This window comes from Acanthaster planci, linkage group LG02, assembly GCF_054643075.1.
Source record: "Acanthaster planci isolate LZ-2023a linkage group LG02, COTS_SCS, whole genome shotgun sequence".
In the NCBI taxonomy this organism is placed as follows: domain Eukaryota; kingdom Metazoa; phylum Echinodermata; class Asteroidea; order Valvatida; family Acanthasteridae; genus Acanthaster; species Acanthaster planci.
In genome coordinates, this window is record NC_141778.1 from 9,748,718 (window position 1) to 9,766,825 (window position 18,108).

An 18,108-nucleotide genomic window follows, 5' to 3' on the forward strand; every position below is an offset into this window, starting at 1 on the left:
TCCGCTCCTAAGAACCTGACTTAATTAGTAGTATAGTTTTGTTGCTACCGTCATTAAAGATCAAGGCTACTTGTGTGCGTTGCGCACCGCAGTGGAAAAAGTATAGATTTTTTTGGCTGACTAGCCTAGACATGGAAAATTTGAAAGGGGGGTAGGGGATGACGTCATGTCACACTGTATTGGGCATCATGCTTATGATGGACCTAACGATTTATATCGGCAAAATGAATTACATTAATGCGGAATCTTACATCTCATTTATTTTTTATTGTCCTAGTTTTTGGACTGCGTTTGAATACGTTTTGGTTCAAACACTGGTCACAATGTACGTAATTTTGTTTTTAAAACAGATAGGTGCTTTGTTCAAAGTAAATTGGGCACAAGCTTGTTCATCTAAGGTTTAGGTTATCAGTAGGAACTAGGAAGGACTGATCCAAGTCTATAAAGAGAGCTGATTGTTTGCGGTTTTCACTTTTCAACGTAGGGTCCCTTGGACAACCCCTGCCGTTCGTATTGGTGTTCTGCAGTGTCACCGTGTCTAAAAGTTATTCCACTTTATTTACGGCGAAGTAAGCGAATGGTTTCTCGCATCATTGATCACTTTCAAGATAATGTTGACCTACGTAAAATTGGACTACATCTTCAGTGCATTAAAAAACTACTAAAGACTGCACACTCTGGGGCATTTTTAAAAACTATGAATATTGCAACTTGCATTATTCTGAAGCAACCGTTTGTGTGAGGATGAAAAAGAAACACTCGAAGGGTCAAATACGAAAACCATTTTTGCGAAGTTGCACCTCACATTGGTCGGGCAAAATTAGTAAATTGCATTGCCAAAACTAAAGAAGTGATTCTTCTTGTAACAAACAAGGAAAGAAAAGCAGTAAACTCAGCTTTATGTCAATTTAAGAACAGTGGTCGAGACTCTGCTAGTAAAATATGCAGGAACGTTGATCAGAGTAAAATTCAAATTTAATGAATTGTTCAAGTTTCGAATATTATTTAAAAAGCTGACCGGAAAATATATGCTTGAATAATAATGTGTCAAATAAATGTACATAAAAGAAACGACAAATCTTCAATATCAAGCTCATACAATAAACGACGTAAACGTAAGTTTCTCTTACATATTGAATTGCATATTGAAATTAAAGAGACTATTACAGAAACACCCAATATATAGACATTCTCACTTAAAAAAGAAGCTTAATGCCGGAATATACGTGTAAATATAGAATTCGAATCAGCTGTATTAAAGAATATATAATACTCTACAATGTGCCAAGCTATTTATAAAAAGAAAAAAAGTGATTTTCAACCGAAGGAAAATGTTCTTCAGGTATTGTTTGGTAGAGTTAATTAAAAAATGACAAAGAAAGCTAAAAAGATCATAAAAAAATTAAGCACTTTTTTGAAGAACCTTTAGATATTTGGTCCCATTTTGACCCAAAATTACTGAAGTGGTTGGAGTTTTGATTTAAACTACAAGACAATCAATTATGAGGGGTTGGGTGAACTTTCATAACAAGAGTTGTTGGTCACCAATTATCTAATTATTCTTTATTCAGAAATGATGATTTAGGACATACGTTTGGTGAGAGACCGAATCATTCGTAAGTTCAATATTTACTATTCTTTCGATAGAGCTTCAATTTTAAAACCCCATTCAGGTTTCTGTGGGCTTTTTGACTCTTAAAAAATAAAATCATCTTTCATAGAAGGTAAGATTAATTTTAAAAGCGGTTTCTTAAAATCCAATTCCAGATATATTTCTAAATAGGTTTACATTATATACAAGGAGGTAAACATTCGATACATAATGCCTTGCTACCGGTCTCATGCAACATTTTCTAAATGACTGTCGTTTCTCACTTGATTTATTACTTTTAACAAGGCTGTGTTTTTGGTCGGCAATTATGCAAAGGAGATACGAATGATCGTCTGGCTTCAGAAACATTTGGTTAACTCGTTTGAAAACCACTGACACTTTTTGACATCTTTACCGAACTTTGATAGCTCAACGTTTTGCAGAGTTAAAGTTTTCTTTGTTCTTTAGCAATATCAACATTAAATATTTCTGAGCTTCTTTTACAAGAATTCCATTTAGTGGCGCATTTCTATACAACTTTCAACTTTGTTTTCAAAAACGCAGTCCTTTTTTAAACCAGTCTTTTCAGTTGGCCTAATTCCTTATCGTTTTGCTGGTTATGTGATGTTCATTTGGGAATACTCCTCTAAACCAGTAGAGGAAACTGTATTATCGCCAAGATTTATTTCCATTTTAGGTTTAGGCACACGGAATGTCGTTGATTAAAAGCTGCCTTCAAACAGGTTGATTTCACAGACTGGTGAAATCAGTCTGCGTCCCCACCTCGCAGTCGACCTCGTAGCCTTTGTTGTAGTGTCCGTCGAGCCCGTTCTGCATGGCACCATCCTGAAATGAGAACAAAACAGACTCGTTACGCTGACCCCTGTTTAGTATCGTGATAGGAAATGCAGAGCAAAATTACGTCATAATTTTTAATCTGCATGTAACGCCCTCGTGTGTTAGGTTTGGATGGAAAACAGAAATTTGCAAGAGATTGTATGTCAAGGATGTAGGCTAACCCTTGACAAAACATCTGTGAGACTGTGATAGATAAAACTGAGCAAATTGTTGGATATACATGTATATTACTATGTAAATTAATCTACAAATGGTTGTGCTTCCTAAAGAAAGATTTGACTCTTTTATACCTTGCTTAAGAAAAAACTGTTCAGTTTGCATATTTGTAAGTGTGACCGGCCATCTATTAAGGAGGTGCGCTGAAATTATTAGTTTAAGGACGCTAAGGCAAAGGAAGACGGGCACAAAGATTCCAAATGTAACTGTCTCAAAATATACAGACTTTTATTTACATGTCAACTTTAGAGGGTTCAAATGTGCAGGTATGATTACAATTAAATGATTTAAATCTCTTTTTATTCCTTCATTCTTTCACATGAAATGCCATAGGGGCCTATTCCCCGAATTCCTCAAATTCCAATTACTCAATTTCTCAATTTCCCAATTTCCTCAATTTCCCCAAAAGCCAGGCCGGTGTGCGACTGTGGACTAGGCCTTTTCCGACAGCACCTAATAATTAACAGTGTGTGGAGTAAGGATCGAAACCCTAGTGTAAATCATACGAGTCACCACACAAACAAACAGCTGAAGTACAATGTACATGTACAGTGAACAACATCATATGTACGCTTCACGTGAGACTTTTACAATCAAGACTGTGAATTTTCACTCCAAAATCACTCATTCCTCGTTCTGCCATGACCCCAATAATCATCAAGTCGGGTCACACACTATGGAATCATAGATTGCGAAGGTGAAGAGACTACAAATCAGCTATTACAATGCAAAAAGCTAGTTTTCATGGTAACAGATTATTCCCAAGATAGTCACTCTGTGTTGCCCACACTAGAAAGAATTATAATTATTACTCGCACGCCCACCGCACTTCCTTCACGGGAATTTGTTATACATTTCTAACCATGGTGCCCCTAAAACACGTTTCCCTACATTCATTAAAAGAGTTTTTAGACTATAAGGATTTTTATAACAAGTTGAAAGAAAAAAAATTACCTAAACTCAAGACAGTCCCTACATCTTACCTTAAGTTCTTCTGCATGGTCTTCCAGTTCTTTTTCCTTCCGGGCCTTTCTGAACACTCCCGCCGTAGCGGCAACGTAGCATGTCCATGCTCCAGCCTAATGAATGATACATAACTCAAGTGATGAAGTTTCTTGTCGACTTGAGCTATGTGATTCAGTTAACATCTGATATTGTTCATTTTAGAGCTATTGTGGCTTCTAAGGTTAAGTCAAAGGTCAGGTGTTTCTGATAGAGGACCCCTTTGAAGGGGAGGGCTAGGAAAGTCATTATAATCTGATTGATTTGATAAAATGTAATTTCTATAAAGACTTGGTCGGGTAGAGGCTCCAAACGCCAAGTTTGAAAAGAAATTATGGTTAATTCGTTGATCTACTTCCAAATTTTCTTATTTTTTGTTTACTTTCAAGCCGAAGAAGATTCCCAGGAAGGTTATGCGGAAGAGCTGAGCGTTGTAGATGAGGCAATCACCAGTGACGCCACACTCGATTCGGTCTAGAATACAGGCGCCTTCGATCGCAGCACCAAAGTACAGCGGAGCTGGTAGGAACCCTGAGGCAAACAGGTTAGAAAAGTTCCGGACACCGTCAATTGACGTATTAGACGTAAACTTCTTTTCGTTTGAAAACTTTGCAGGGCCACTGAACTGTCCAACAGGATCAATGGCTTTTGCCGTGACACTTTTTTTTAGCAGTATTGTGAAATTTGAAAACTTTTCCACTGTGAAATGCGGCCTTGTTGGGCTGGCTGTTGCGAGGAAGAGTCACAGCTAACAGGGACACTGATAGTGCCAGGGGTCCACACTTTATATGACGTCAGGACAATAGGAACATAAAACCCACGCAAGATAATCAGAATCGAAGTATTTTACCTAAAGCTCGACCAAACAGAGACTGTATTCCGAGAGCGTAGGTCTTATCATCTCCAACACTCCTGTTGAAATGGAATGGAAAGTGCATTCTGGTAGTAGATTCACACTAAATTGTGTCAATCGGAAAAGAAGTGTGTAATGCACTGTTGATTTGCAACATTTGTTTATGAAAAACTGACGCTAACTGATTTTCTCTCACTGTGGGAGAAGTAAAAAAAAAGATACCTCATTGTCATCATGAGCAAGGGATTCTGAGCCGGTGTCCCAAATACGACACAGCCGAAGAGGAAAATGGCGGCAAAATACACCATGGTACAGGTTTTCTCGCAGGAACCCGCTGCTGCCTGTCTTGAGAACTCATCCGTTGAATTGGCTGCGCTACAAGAACACCCAGTGTAGACCTATATTTTGGTGCAAGAAATGACATACGAACAATCGCTAAATCTTAAGTAATCGTTATCCGCAATACTACCGTGCACAGTAAGTGACATAGCCGGTTCTTGAGCCACTGCGCCTTAAGTTCATGCATGCTCACTTTGTGGTGAATTCCGTAGGGCTATGTACGAAGGAAGATGTTATTTGGTGTGTGTCACGTACAAATCCCAAAGTAAGGTATTCTTCGGTTGTCATCCATAGCAAATCCTGTTACCAAAAGTTTTCCACTTCAAGTTTTCAAACTCGCAGCCTTCTGAATACAAAAAATAATCGGGTGATAATGTGATATCAGGCTATCAATTGAACAGGTCAACCCCACTGCTCGGTCCGGTTTCGCAAGCAAACTTTACACAATATTGCTATGCATCTCAGTCAAAGCCTAGAAACCATCACTGCTTTAGAACGAAGGGTTAAAAGTCGCTTAGAATGTAAACATGCATAGTTTCAGAAAATAATACTGTGTGAGTGGAGAAAAATACAGTATTAGTACAGAAATACAGGTAATTTGCCAGGCGTTCACGTTCTTCCCTTCCCATTTGCAACCAATAGTGTACTTATACTTCAACAACACCATTTCGGTAATTCATACATAATACCTATAAGATCTAACCCAGTGCTTCTCTGAAATAGTTATTTTTCTTTTAGTAGATCAGATGAAGGTGGAGAAAGAGTCAACAGAAAAACGAGAGAGTAGTTGCTTTCTTACAGTGAGATTGACATTGGGGTCGTCTGTCTGATTTTCCTGCTTGCCAGTACAGCCAGCGAAACACGGTGTGGCGTATACCAGTCCGTCATGGCCACAAACTGGTTCATATCGCCCTGCGGAGCATTTGCAATCTTTGTTGCACGGGTTGGTTGTGCTGTGTGAATGAAAGAGAATGGACTAATTGGAGTAAATTTCATTTAATACAATAAATCTTATCGGTACATGTCTTTGTCTAAAGACAGGCCGAGTCTAAATCTTCCTTCTAGAACTACATCTTGGCGTTTGCCTGTCACAGATACGTGGAGACGTGCCGACAGCAGATGTTACCCTTATTCGAGCAGCTTTTGGCTAATCTACCCTCCTCGCAGTCTGAGTAATGCATCTTGTTCTTCCGGACTATGAGTGGCGATACTAGGAAGCTGTACTTATTGGAGAGCGCACCTATCACGATAGCTGCTCTGTGACTATAGAATGGGACGTTTAAGTTGTGTTCTGATGACCACTCTCTCACCTGATTACCCCGTCCATATTGCCGGCGTAAGTTGGTTGGGGACATGAGAGGAAGTATACGACTGGTATGCAGCACATGACTATCACACCGAGTGTCAGAACAACCTTGCCGCATCCTTTGGAATCCAAGTTGAGCTTCTTCACTAGAAGTCCACCTACCATGTGGCCAATTAGGGCTCCGGGCATGATGATAATACCTTCAAGAGGGGAAGGACACGAGGACATCACTAAAGACTAAAGTTTATGTACATGGTTAACATGTATCCACGGCAGTGTAGGATGAATGGTACATGTTAGCTGACTTCAGGGAACTATATAGTAATTGCTTTTTGTCTTGGTTTTTGCTCCAAACTTTGCTGTTTAATGTCCTCCTAGACACCTCGCTTTTAATAACCTAGCAGTTGACTTTTTATTTTATATTGCAATGTTTAATAAATTTCTTCATGGCTCCAACATTATATACATAACAGTATGTGTAATTGGGTTATCCTTTTCCACTTTTTTAAATCAGGGTCTTTCCTTAGTCGCCAACAGATGGTGAGGATTTGACGAGCATTATAACTGGGTCGATGGTAACATACCAACAAATAAGGAGGACTGGGCTGCCGGTATGTTATATTGAATCTGAAGAAACTTTGCCAGGAAAAAGCCAAAAGAAGCTCCTATCGCCAGATCGAAGATACTTCCTATCAACAGCGTTATGAACACGAAGTTGGTGACGAGTCGTTTGGATACGACGAGAAAATCTAGCGAAAATAAGGGGAGAAAAGGTTTGTAAGGATTGAGAATAGACAAGACCGAAGAGGTAGTCTAATCTTTTCATAAACTTGGATCTTGCTTTACGATTTTGTAGTTTTGTAAATGTGAAGATATCCGTGATCGAGTGCTCAAAACATATTAGGCAATTTAACCCTCGCACTTAAGCCTCACCTTTGACAGAGATTTTATTATCGCCTTTTCCTTCCAAGGCTAACTTCTCCTTCGGGATGTCTTCCTCTTTTATCTCAACATCCATCTCCTTTGGGAAGAAGAAGAAAGGAATAGAAAGGAGCAAGAGGATGACTGAGGTCACGATGAAACCCATCCACCATGCGCCCAGCCACTCCTTGGTGCCGTCGTACTGCTGCGGCCAGTCGACGAACAAGCTTAGGAACAGGAAACCCTCTCCATACCCGACCAGGGTAGCGCTTGTACCAGCCGTCAGGATACCGGCTGAGAGAAAAAGGGAAAGAACAGGAAACTGGTTTATTTCCCCGGGAAGTTGCTTTGTTTAGTGCATTCTTTATTTTCCCGAGACAGTGGTAAATTTGACATATGTCAACCGCTGTATGGTGTGTTCGTTGTCGAGGCAGCTTCAGCTAAATCTTACCGATAGATTACCTCGACATGCCACACAGTTTTGTGTTTGACGCTAGCACGTATACCATTGGCAGGTTGCAAATGCCATCTTGTGGTACCTGGTTTCCATATCGGAGTGAGAAACACAGAGAACAACGCCATCAAGACGCAAACTGCAACGCTGAAATATGGGATGTCAAACGGAAGTGTCGTCACAAACGCAAACCAGCCCCAGACTGATCGGCAAAGTTGAGTCCGGGCTCAACTTTGCCGACTGTCTGCGTTAAGTTGCTGAGTTGGCCGAAACAAACATGCACGCTGGCATGACTGGTGTACTACAACGATGTTTTTCTCGCTAGTACAACTGATTTTGTCCATTTTCTCCTTATTGCTAGCATATGCAGCCCCAATCGTCAACAAAATAGCTGACTCTTAGCAAATTACATTAAACTAGAGTATCAGTTTGGTTTCAAGAGGCAACATTGCCACTTAAAGGTTGTTTGCACCATTGGTAAAATCCCGAACATCGGACTACCGTATAATCCTGAAATATCTTACTTGAAAGAAAGTTCACTGCAGTGCTAATCAGTCTGTAAAGTATTTCCACCCAGAATGCTGTAGTTTTCGAGAGAAACAAAAAATTGTTCTCTTTTATCACGACGGTTGGTCGACCATCGTAATAGAGTTAATTTCACTTCGCACATCACATCCTTCAACAGGCGCCAAATTTCTTATATGTAGTGTTTGCAGATGTTGTGGGAGTCTTGGGCCAAATTATCTATGAAGGGGTCGTTGTAGGATTCGGATACGTGTCTCTTCACAATGGGACGAATCGACTGCTGTGTTCCTGGATGAAGTTTGTTCATGAATCCGCAACGCTACATTGTAGAGGAGGCGCATTACTCCAAGGTGAATTCACTGATTACTCCTAGCCGTTGACAACTGCTCCCTTTTTAAGGGAATGAGAACCTGTCATGCTAGTTTCCCATCCTGACCCCGCAGACAATGTTCGCTTGTACTACGAAACGCCCTATAATCCGTAGATTTTACTCGAGATAAACTACCATACCTTCAATTTAAGCGTTGAAAATGCCGCGGTGTTTTTCTCGATTTTTCACAAAGCAGTTGACTCAATCATGAAACAAGTGAGTGGTATGTAAGTTGCAGAGAATATTACACACCCTAATCAGCCAATTTTGTGAAATTACGACAAAAAACCCCCCAAAAAACACAATGGTGTACATCACCTTTGAAAAAACAATTTTTCTTTGCAAATACATTCCGAGTTTAAGACGCCATTTTTTGGGGTGAAATGACGTCGCATAGCGTCTCTTCCGCGAATATCGGCATCTTGGCGTCGTGTTCTATCTGCGTTATTAACGACCGTATGGAAACCAGGCTTACTCATACTTACTATATTCCTGTGCAATTACACTCTTTAAGAATTCATTGATATTCTATCATAAATTCCTGGGACAGTTTTTCTATTCCTATTGGTCTAAACGCGTCACATGACCATGTATTAACATTTCATAATGACTGCTGAGAAGTGATAATGCCCGCTGCGTAAATCACACGCTGGCATATGGATACAGTTTAATCGGTCTGATTGGCCGGGAGTCTGTGTGCACGCGACGCACCATGTTCATTGAAGGGGATTCTATTGGACATCTTTCAAAAGGAATATACCATAAAAAGGACGGGGGAGTTCGGGTAAATGAAAGTACAATTTTAGAACAAAATCGTTGGAAACACATCGTATGTTGACTTCTTTTGACTGTCTGAATAAAAGGTATTTAGGATTTGAAACTAATATGTGCTTGGCCTGTCTTAAACTAATGTTTAAGACCTTGCACTGGAGAATGAACGCTGATAATGCCCTTGCCTACGGCTCGGGCATAGTCGCGTCCACTCTCCTGAGCCGGTCTTAAACGCCCGTTTAAGACTGGCCAAGCACATATTTATTCCCTTTTTATCAGGTAGTAAACAAATATACAGTTAAATCCAAGAGTACCCTGCACTAAAAACAAGGTACCAAAAATATTAGGCACACATACATGACACAAAAAGCACACAACAATTACAGACTGGCAGTGGAAACTTACATAATTTCGGAGACCAAAGCTTACAATTACATGTTCCTATATGAGCTTTTTAAAACTCACTACAGATGTAGGAAGAGAATACTTGAATGATGTAGAGAGAGCATTAAATGCTCGAAGCACAAATGAACGTTCTCCACATGTAGTTTCACGAAATGGAACAAGGTCATCATAAGAAACAGACCTTGTGTTTTACATATTTGCAGTGTGGATGGAGCAGTTAATGCACAATTCTGATGGTAACTTCACTGTGAGTCTCTTATATGCTAAGGCTGTCTTTCCGTATGCGCGTCAGCACTTGCGCCAAACGTTGCATATCCGTCAAAATCGCTCCCGGGGTGGTTTTGACTTCTGAACGCAACGTACACGTGCATTCGAATGAATGGGTTAATTTTTGTGTCCGTGAAGGTGAAACGCATGAACGCATCTTAATCTTAAGCTTATACGCAATGCGCCAAAACACGTTCATTTGGAAAGGCGCGATAATGTGACCAAATGAAAGGTAGTCTTTCATTCTAAGGTAGACCACCCTAAAGTCGACAGGACAAAGTCTGTGTGAGCTCTCCGGGGAAGACCCAAAATAACTTTCCCACCATTGCTTTGAAGTTTGTCGAGCTTACTGAGGTTTGTTTTTGAAGAGCCCATAAATAAACTATGGCAAAGTCAGAGTTTTGTAAAGCAGATTTATAGTGTGCAGTATTAATAGGAGGACATTTCTGACTCTCCGGAGAACCCCGACACGCTTAACTTTCTTAACTGGTTTATCGATATGAACGTTCCATGTTAACGATGGGTCTAACCAGACACCTGGATACTTACGATAAGTAACATTATCAACAGCATTGGTTTCGATATGCAAGTTGTCCTTGCTCCTTATTAACAGGTATGAGTGCAGAGCAGCATACTTTTAGTTTGATTGATATTCAGAGTTCAGAAATACACCTGCAACCATTTGAATATTACAGCCATGTCCCTATTAAGAGCTCTATTGACATTGCCTACAGACTTAGCCCGGGCTCAAAGGGTTTTTCATCAGCATATAAAAAGTTTCTGGAGTCTGGAGGAACAACATTTATAAGGTCACTGATATACAAGGTAAACAAAAGTGGACCCAGCGTTGAACCCCAGGCACCCCACAATTCACATCGGCGTAGGCAGAGTGTAAGATATTCTACCTTTTGCGCCCTTCTTTGGCTTTTGATGTGTTGGTGTAATGATTAGTTGTTTTACCCCTCAAATTTTAATGGAATGTTCTTTCCCCCCAATTTAGGTTGACCAGGCCATGAGTCTTCTTCATGAACTTTCTCATCTTATACATCTCTCCAGTTGGAGTCTTTCCATGCAGGTCTTTTGTGTAGTTTGCCTAGTTTTCTTTCACTGATAGGGAAGTATTGTTAAATTTAGAGTTGAATTAGTGATGGGAGTCGACTAGGAAGTCTCAAATCTCAAATTGACAAGTTGGCTACATATTCACTCCATGTGTTGAACAATAAACCAGCATTGAAGGTGAACTCATGTTTGTGTCTCTTTCTTTAGTAAATTAGGTTAGCCACGTTCTGGCAAAAAGCTGCTTCTTTTATTATTTAAAATTAGCTTGAGCTTGTTTGAGTGAACTGTGAAAAAGAAACGATGTGGGAAACATTTGAGTTACTCCTATAAAGTCTTTTCTCGTTGGCAACCTGACACAATTTAGAGGCATTTTTGCCCAGTAGGCACAAATCAGGTGTCTCATGCAACAACAACCCTGCCACGGTTAGAACAGAACCGAGGAAAATCCAACCTGTTAGATTTTGTTGTCAAGGCCAGTAGTTGAGCAAAACTCAAGTACTTGTCACTGAAGAAACGTGTAATTGTAAATACCTTATTTATTTTGACAGATTATTCTATAAGTTCATTGATGTTTTGTTAGGATAAAGTTCCTTTCCTTTGCTGGAAGTAGGCCTATCAATGGAATTTGTGGATGCAGTAAATTTGATTTACTGCATCTTGGAATTTGAATTTGATTTATTTTGGATTAACAGAATAAATTGGATAACTAATAATACGAAAACTAAAGAGGCAATTGAACAGTCGATTATAAAAGATTATAAACTTCATTTTGCAAATCCTTGATCGAATCTTGTTCGTTTCATGCTTACATATAGCGTTTTGTAAATAAATCAGTTGTAAACCCGAAGGGAGGAACACTTTAAAACTGAGACGTTTCCGCTGCATCCTTTTGGCAGTCACGTCCTTACACAGAGTAACTGTCACTAAGTTTGGTTATATGCCGTCATCAAGGTCACGCACACTGGAATTTGCTAAGTTTTTCAATGAGACAATTGTATTGAACAGTATCAAAGGCTTTCTTTAAGTTCAAAAATATGGCACCGGTGAAATACCCAGAATTCATATTTTCAAGCAAGAAATCTGACAAACTTACAAGACAAGCTTTCCAAACTTAGCACGAGCAGACATGTGATTTTTTCCTTTAAAGCTCTTGGACAGCACTGATCCTTACAAAGGTTGGTGATAGATTAAGCTCATCCAGAGTCAGACACAAACGTGTATACACGGACTCACCAATGTAGTAGGGTGTGGTTGTTCCTTTAACTTGATCATCAATATAGGTCAGAGCAATCGGAAACACTGGCCCGTAGGCCAGGCCCATGAGAGCTTGACCCAGCAATAAAGCCCACATCTCATGAATCCTGGAGCCAGATTGACTGATGTCATCAGCGGAACATGTTTCATCCTCTCTCGTCGCATCACAAACAAATACGCTGGAACTGGATCCAAAAGAGAGAGGGAGAAAAACGTAGTTTTGTATATAAAGATTGATCGGAATTGGATAACTTGCCGTTATGGAAGGAAAACAAACATGACACAACTGGTTAGCTGGACGTACGCATAATGAGAAAGTAAACGTACCGGCATGTGTCTTTAACCTAGTTTAGAGTAAATATTGTACGACACTTCAATTTGAATGCAATAGATCTGCTGCTTACCCTGTGCTGTTGCCACTTGGCAGGGTGTCTCCCTCTCTGTAAGCCGGGTATAAGAAGTGCGGGACCCCGCTCAAGAACCCACCGACTGCCGTCATTACCCCTAGCACGCCGACGATGCGTGGCCTGTGCCATCTGTCACCGATGTACGACACCAAAGGGATCGAGATGAGACTGGCGAAGTCACTGGTGGAGAGCACCAATCCAGCTACCGAGGTGGTTATCCGGTACTGCTTCTCCAAGGTGGTGAGGACGCCAGCAATGTACAGCCCCACGGTCACTTGGAAGCAGGTGAAAAGGGCAAAGCACAAGCCGAAAGCCCAGGGACGACTGAAGAAATTTAAGCCCATTATTTAAGACGAAGACGCAACCAGAAAAAGCAGACTCGTAGCTTGGTCAGGGTCTGCGAAGTCCAAATTTGAAATGAGTTTGTCAGCACAGTACAGTTAACTTATATTTCAATTTTATTTTAGCCAAAGCATAAGGACATATGTCCTGATCAAATGTTTTAAATGGAAGTGATTTCCCGCCAACCTTACGGCTTCATAATTTTTCCAATCTTGCGCGAAAAAAAAGTAGGAAAAGTTACCTTGATAGAGATCGGCAAAGTATCCGGTGATAGAATGCGTGCATCAGACGATTTGCATGTTCAGCTGTGTTGAAGAGGAAATGTCCAGTGGTTTGTCAAATCTGCTATATAACATCATGCTATTTCATCCACGTCTACGGAGGCCACGCCATTTGGCCTCTGATTGGTGACCAATGTTTGAATTCTAAGTCAGGGGATGCGCAGGACAGTTGGCGCATTGATTAACTTAATTTGAACAACTGGTCACTGTCAAAGGCGTGACAAGCTGCCAATAAGGTCACAGCTTTTCATTGTCCCCTGTGATAACGCTAGGTGTGATAAAGTGCCAATTGCAATCTCAGATCCTGCCAGTTTGTGTGATTTTGAAGCTGACTCTCCCACCAGCTGTCTATCATTTATAATTACGATATTTCCTATTAGAAGACTTTGAACTTTACGAAATACTGCAGTGTCAACACATTAAACAGTAGTGTTAGGGTTAAACTATCCTATCTTACAATCCCGTCGTCGACGATATGCTGCGAAAGATAACGAGTAAAGTGCTCGTGAATGGGCCTTCAGGCATGTTTTGTGGGATGACTTCCTGAAACCACTACTGTTGCATGCAAGTAATGGCAGCCAGTCTTTCTTCGCCTTCCATTCGAGTGTTCCCCTTCCAACACCAGCCAGAATCACCCTGTTGATCTGATCTTTCTGATTGCATGCTTTGAAATCAGAATAATTGCGCTGGGATTGTGGGTTGTACCTTCAAGTAAAATGACGATTTCGCTTTCCTGTCTGGCCTAATTTCAAATTTGGTAGGGAGAAAAACTATTTCAATCACAGAATGAAAAGAATTCGTTAATCATTAAAAGGGTCCTTGACATTAATTTCATTGGGAACAAATTTTATGCAACTGTATACTCCTCTTGAAAGAAAACTTCTGACATCCTGTTCTATATAGTTACTCTCAATACTTCGGATTTTCCACACCTTTTCTGGAAGCTGGGGCTGCAGTCACAATGATGTCGTTGCAGGAAGACACTGCTAATTTTGGAGATTTTCTGTTCGAATTCGAGCTCCAAAAATAGCTGACTGAAACAACAATTCATTAAAGTAAACAAAATTATCCAAAATTTGGCGAATGTTCAATGCTTGAATACCTTGAATACTGAGGAATCTGCCCTGGATGGCATCTCAATTTTTCTTGTGTATGCGCACATTTACACTACTGTAAAAGATAAGGGCAATACCCTGAAAATTGAGTTCAGTTGAACAAACGTGCACTTACAAGAAATGCATTAAGATGACATAGCACGGGCCCTTTGAAAAAGATACTGGAACAGCGTACTGTTGAGTGAAGGGGCAGAAGTACACTTACAGCATCAACCTACCCATTGACTGAACCGGAACACAAGTTGCCTGCGTTAATTAAAGCAAACTATGATAAAGGAACCCTGCCGTGGCGTAAATGTGTGCTGGAAATCGGGGGGATTGGGGATGGAAACTTGTAGGAGGGGGATTTACCGGTCCTAGATATTTGAGGAGTGTGAATGACACATAACACTATATAGAGGCTATGTTCATGAAACCGGTGTACATTAGGCCTTGGCTACATTAATCAGAACGGCATATTCATGTTTTTAATAATTGTTTTCCTTTTGGAGTAGGCTCCTATCGAATACGTTTTGGTCGTTGGAAAGTAAAAAAATTCTTCAAAACCCGCTTATTTTTTTTTTGCAGCACAAAAATGTCGTGGGAGATGATTCAATAGCCCGTTTCCTGGTCAAAAGTGGGGGATATATACCCCTATCCCATGGGATTTACACCTGTGGAAGGAACAAACCAGGCTTTATGAACGCCATTTGAATATATCTTAAACCAAAGCAGACTTTCTTTTATAACTTGACTTGTTTGATTGATTACAGAATCTAAAATACTAAAGCCCTAGCCCTGTGTTATGCAGTAAGTTGGCAGTAAGCAAAGGCAAAGATGAGATTCTAACCTATGCCAAAGCAGTGATACTCGGAGGGTTCTTCAATAGTCGTCCTTGACATATATAGCATGGAACCTTATGTGACCCTGTGCTTTAGCTATGTTAACAATGTGTTCCTCAAGAAAACACCCAGAGCCGAATCTGGGCCAACTCGAAGGCATTGAAATGTTTTTTGCACAGGTTGGTGCTGGCCTACTTTTCTTTTGGTGTCCTACCGACACAGCCCCACTTACAATAATTGCCACCTCCCACTCGTTTTCTTTGTGGCAAGTGTCAGCAGGATAGGGAGCTTCACAACAGTTAAAAAAAACAACCAATAACAGTTTTTAGGGAACTGACCCACTATTGGGGAGCGGGTTAGCGAAGCGGTTCTTTCCTCGCTGTGCACCAACAACGCCCAGGCTCCAGTCTCGGCTTGGCCCAGACTTTTAAATTCATTTGGTTTCCAGTCCATACTCTTTCATTCACAGGTTTCCCCCTGCCCATAAACCTGAACCTTCTTGCTACCTCCGTAATGTGATTCTGATTAATAAAGATTGTGATTTAACGTGCAGTTATTGGCTCCAGTAGCCTGAGTTGCTGAAAGCGCCGGCAACAAGGCAACAGCGACTGAGCCACTGCAGGAGTTACCAGCAGGAAAATCTCTATGCTTTGTTGCTTTCAGCATATTTTGCTTCATTCAGATCGCTCATGTCAAGCACAATCGTCCTATCACTTTTTGCCATTTTTCCCTGCGCCTTTGAGAACATTTTAAAAAAATGTATTTAGGTTGCCAACCCACTTTCCCAGGTTGGACACAGTAGCAGGAGCATCAGGGTGTGCTCGACAAAACAAGTGGCATAAACAGGAAAAACAAATCTAAACAAGTAGATACAATTAATCAACCTGTGGACGTTTTGTCACGACGCATGCATTTCAGTTTGGGAGACTGTTAGGTTGAACACCATTGCGCAATAGAAAAGTTTGAACAGCTTTCTGGTTCCCACGCATCGTACACTCTGCAAAAAGACTGCCTGGGTAATTGAGAGTAGTTCATCCGTGAAACTCTATTCCAGGTTTTTTCATAATACAAACTGGATTAGAAACCTGTGATGGCTTTTAGTACAAAGAAATATTTTGCATTATCTTTTACTTTTGTGAAGAGAAATATATTTTTTTAACATGCATGATTGCCTGCCCCATACCAAACACTGGCAAGTTTGAATAGCATGTACTTGAATGGACGTGAATTGTACGAAAAATAAACATCTAAGTTTAGGTCAAGGCTAGGTAAACTCTTAAAGGGGCTGGGCAGATGAGTTTGCGTTATTTCAGTGTATGTTTGAATCTCCTATGAACCACCACCTGCAACTCTGTGCAAGTTAAATTTACACCTGGGTCGTTAAAACAAAACACGTTTATGTTGCTGTCAGAAAGAGAGAGAGAGAGAGAGAGAGAGAGAGAGATGAGGAGAGAGAGAGGAGAGAGAGAGAGAGGAGAGAGAGAGAGAGAGACGGAGAGAGAGAGAGAGAGAGAGAGAGAGAGAGAGAGAGAGAGAGAGAGAGAGAGAGAGAGAGCAGCAGTTCTTGTTTTTTGTTTTGCTGGTTTTTATCTGTAATAACTGCAGGGCTATATGAACCCTTCAGATTTCTTTTTACCTGTACACAAAAGTACCACCCGGATGTCATTGTTGTTTCTTTTGTTGATAATGAAAATACTGACCTGTTTTCTTTTTACTTGGACACCAAAACCAACTTCTGATCAGTAAATTTCTCTTCACTTGCTCAACATGAGTAAGTAAAAGAAAATATAAACTTCCAATTACGATGCCTCTGGCCACGATTGCAAGACCCGTAGACAATTTATATTCCGAATTTCTTTTAATTAAGAGGCAATTCGTTTGACAACTCTGCTGAAGTCGATCATCGCGAATTTGGAGCAAATGTCCCGTTGGAATAAGAGACGTCCATTGATCGTACAGGTAAGTGAAGCATGTTTAAGCACAGTGGCGTTGCCAGGCTCTTCTGGGGGAAGGGGGCAAGATTCTCCACACGCTGAGAGTTTTCCCCTTTGCATTCAGCTCCGCCAGTGGGTTTGTATAACGGACTGCTCGCTCGAGAACCTAGTTAAGAAAGGTTCATGTCCGCACTTAAGTAAAGTAATGTATAACACACTACAGATGGAGAGGCGACAGCTTCCCCAAATCCAGATTTTCCAAAGAGGCAAGGGGGAGGGCAAGAATTCCCAGTGGAGCAGTTGCTCCGCCCCCCCTGCATACGCCACGATTTGCGCATTTACACAGAGGGCAGTCTTACAAAACAGTAAAGTATTGTGTTTGTGGCTGTAAAATGTCAACGAGTGGTGGCGTGGTTTAGAGAACCAAAATTTCAGGGATGTAAGCTGTTAGCTAATCCGCCTAAATAAATGTAGGCCTACGTACGTGACGTTGTCTTTCTCCTGACAAAATGGTGAGAGAGAAAATCAAATCGATGTCCAAAACCTGCTGATAAAGTTTCAGTTTGAGAAATATGAACCAGCAATTACTACAATCAAGAGCATCATTGCAAAGCAAGCCAATCTCATTTATTGTCATTTCAAAACTGGATCAAGTCAGAGAAAAAGAATCAAACCGCTCACCTTGAGGAACATACAAAGCATCTGATGAAGCTTTACGAGTTTGATAAGAAAGTGGTAGCCAATCCCTCCGTTTCAGATCGGAAAAATCTTTTCTCGATGAAAAAAAATGTGCATGTAATTATGTCGAAATAATGAAAATACGACACATGAAATACCGTGAAGTTAAACAACAAAATCAGGACAGGTATTAAAGTCCGCGTTTACGGGTTCGTGTGTTGGGCAGAATTTTGTGGGTATTACTTTGCTTACGGGCTAAACATAGTTGATAAGGTAACTGTGCACCTACAAATGATTACTTCCATAAGACATCAGAGTAGAAAAGACAGAACAGATTGA

At 40.6% G+C, this 18,108-nt stretch overlaps 1 protein-coding gene across 1 annotated transcript; it reads right to left on the bottom strand.

Annotated features, from left to right (window-relative positions):
• Window positions 1-957: 957 nt before the first annotated feature.
• On the bottom strand, window positions 958-13,493 carry LOC110987638 (solute carrier organic anion transporter family member 2A1-like). The gene is made up of 12 exons (XM_022250540.2): window positions 13,182-13,493; window positions 12,596-12,995; window positions 12,171-12,376; window positions 7,099-7,380; window positions 6,750-6,914; window positions 6,170-6,365; window positions 5,659-5,812; window positions 4,743-4,918; window positions 4,518-4,579; window positions 4,050-4,198; window positions 3,649-3,744; window positions 958-2,437 (listed from the first exon to the last, which is right to left on the bottom strand). Exons 2-12 carry the CDS (start codon window positions 12,940-12,942, stop codon window positions 2,342-2,344), a joined length of 1,929 nt encoding a protein of 642 aa, XP_022106232.2. The 5' UTR covers window positions 12,943-12,995; window positions 13,182-13,493; the 3' UTR covers window positions 958-2,341.
• Between the last annotated feature and the right edge of the window lie 4,615 nt (window positions 13,494-18,108).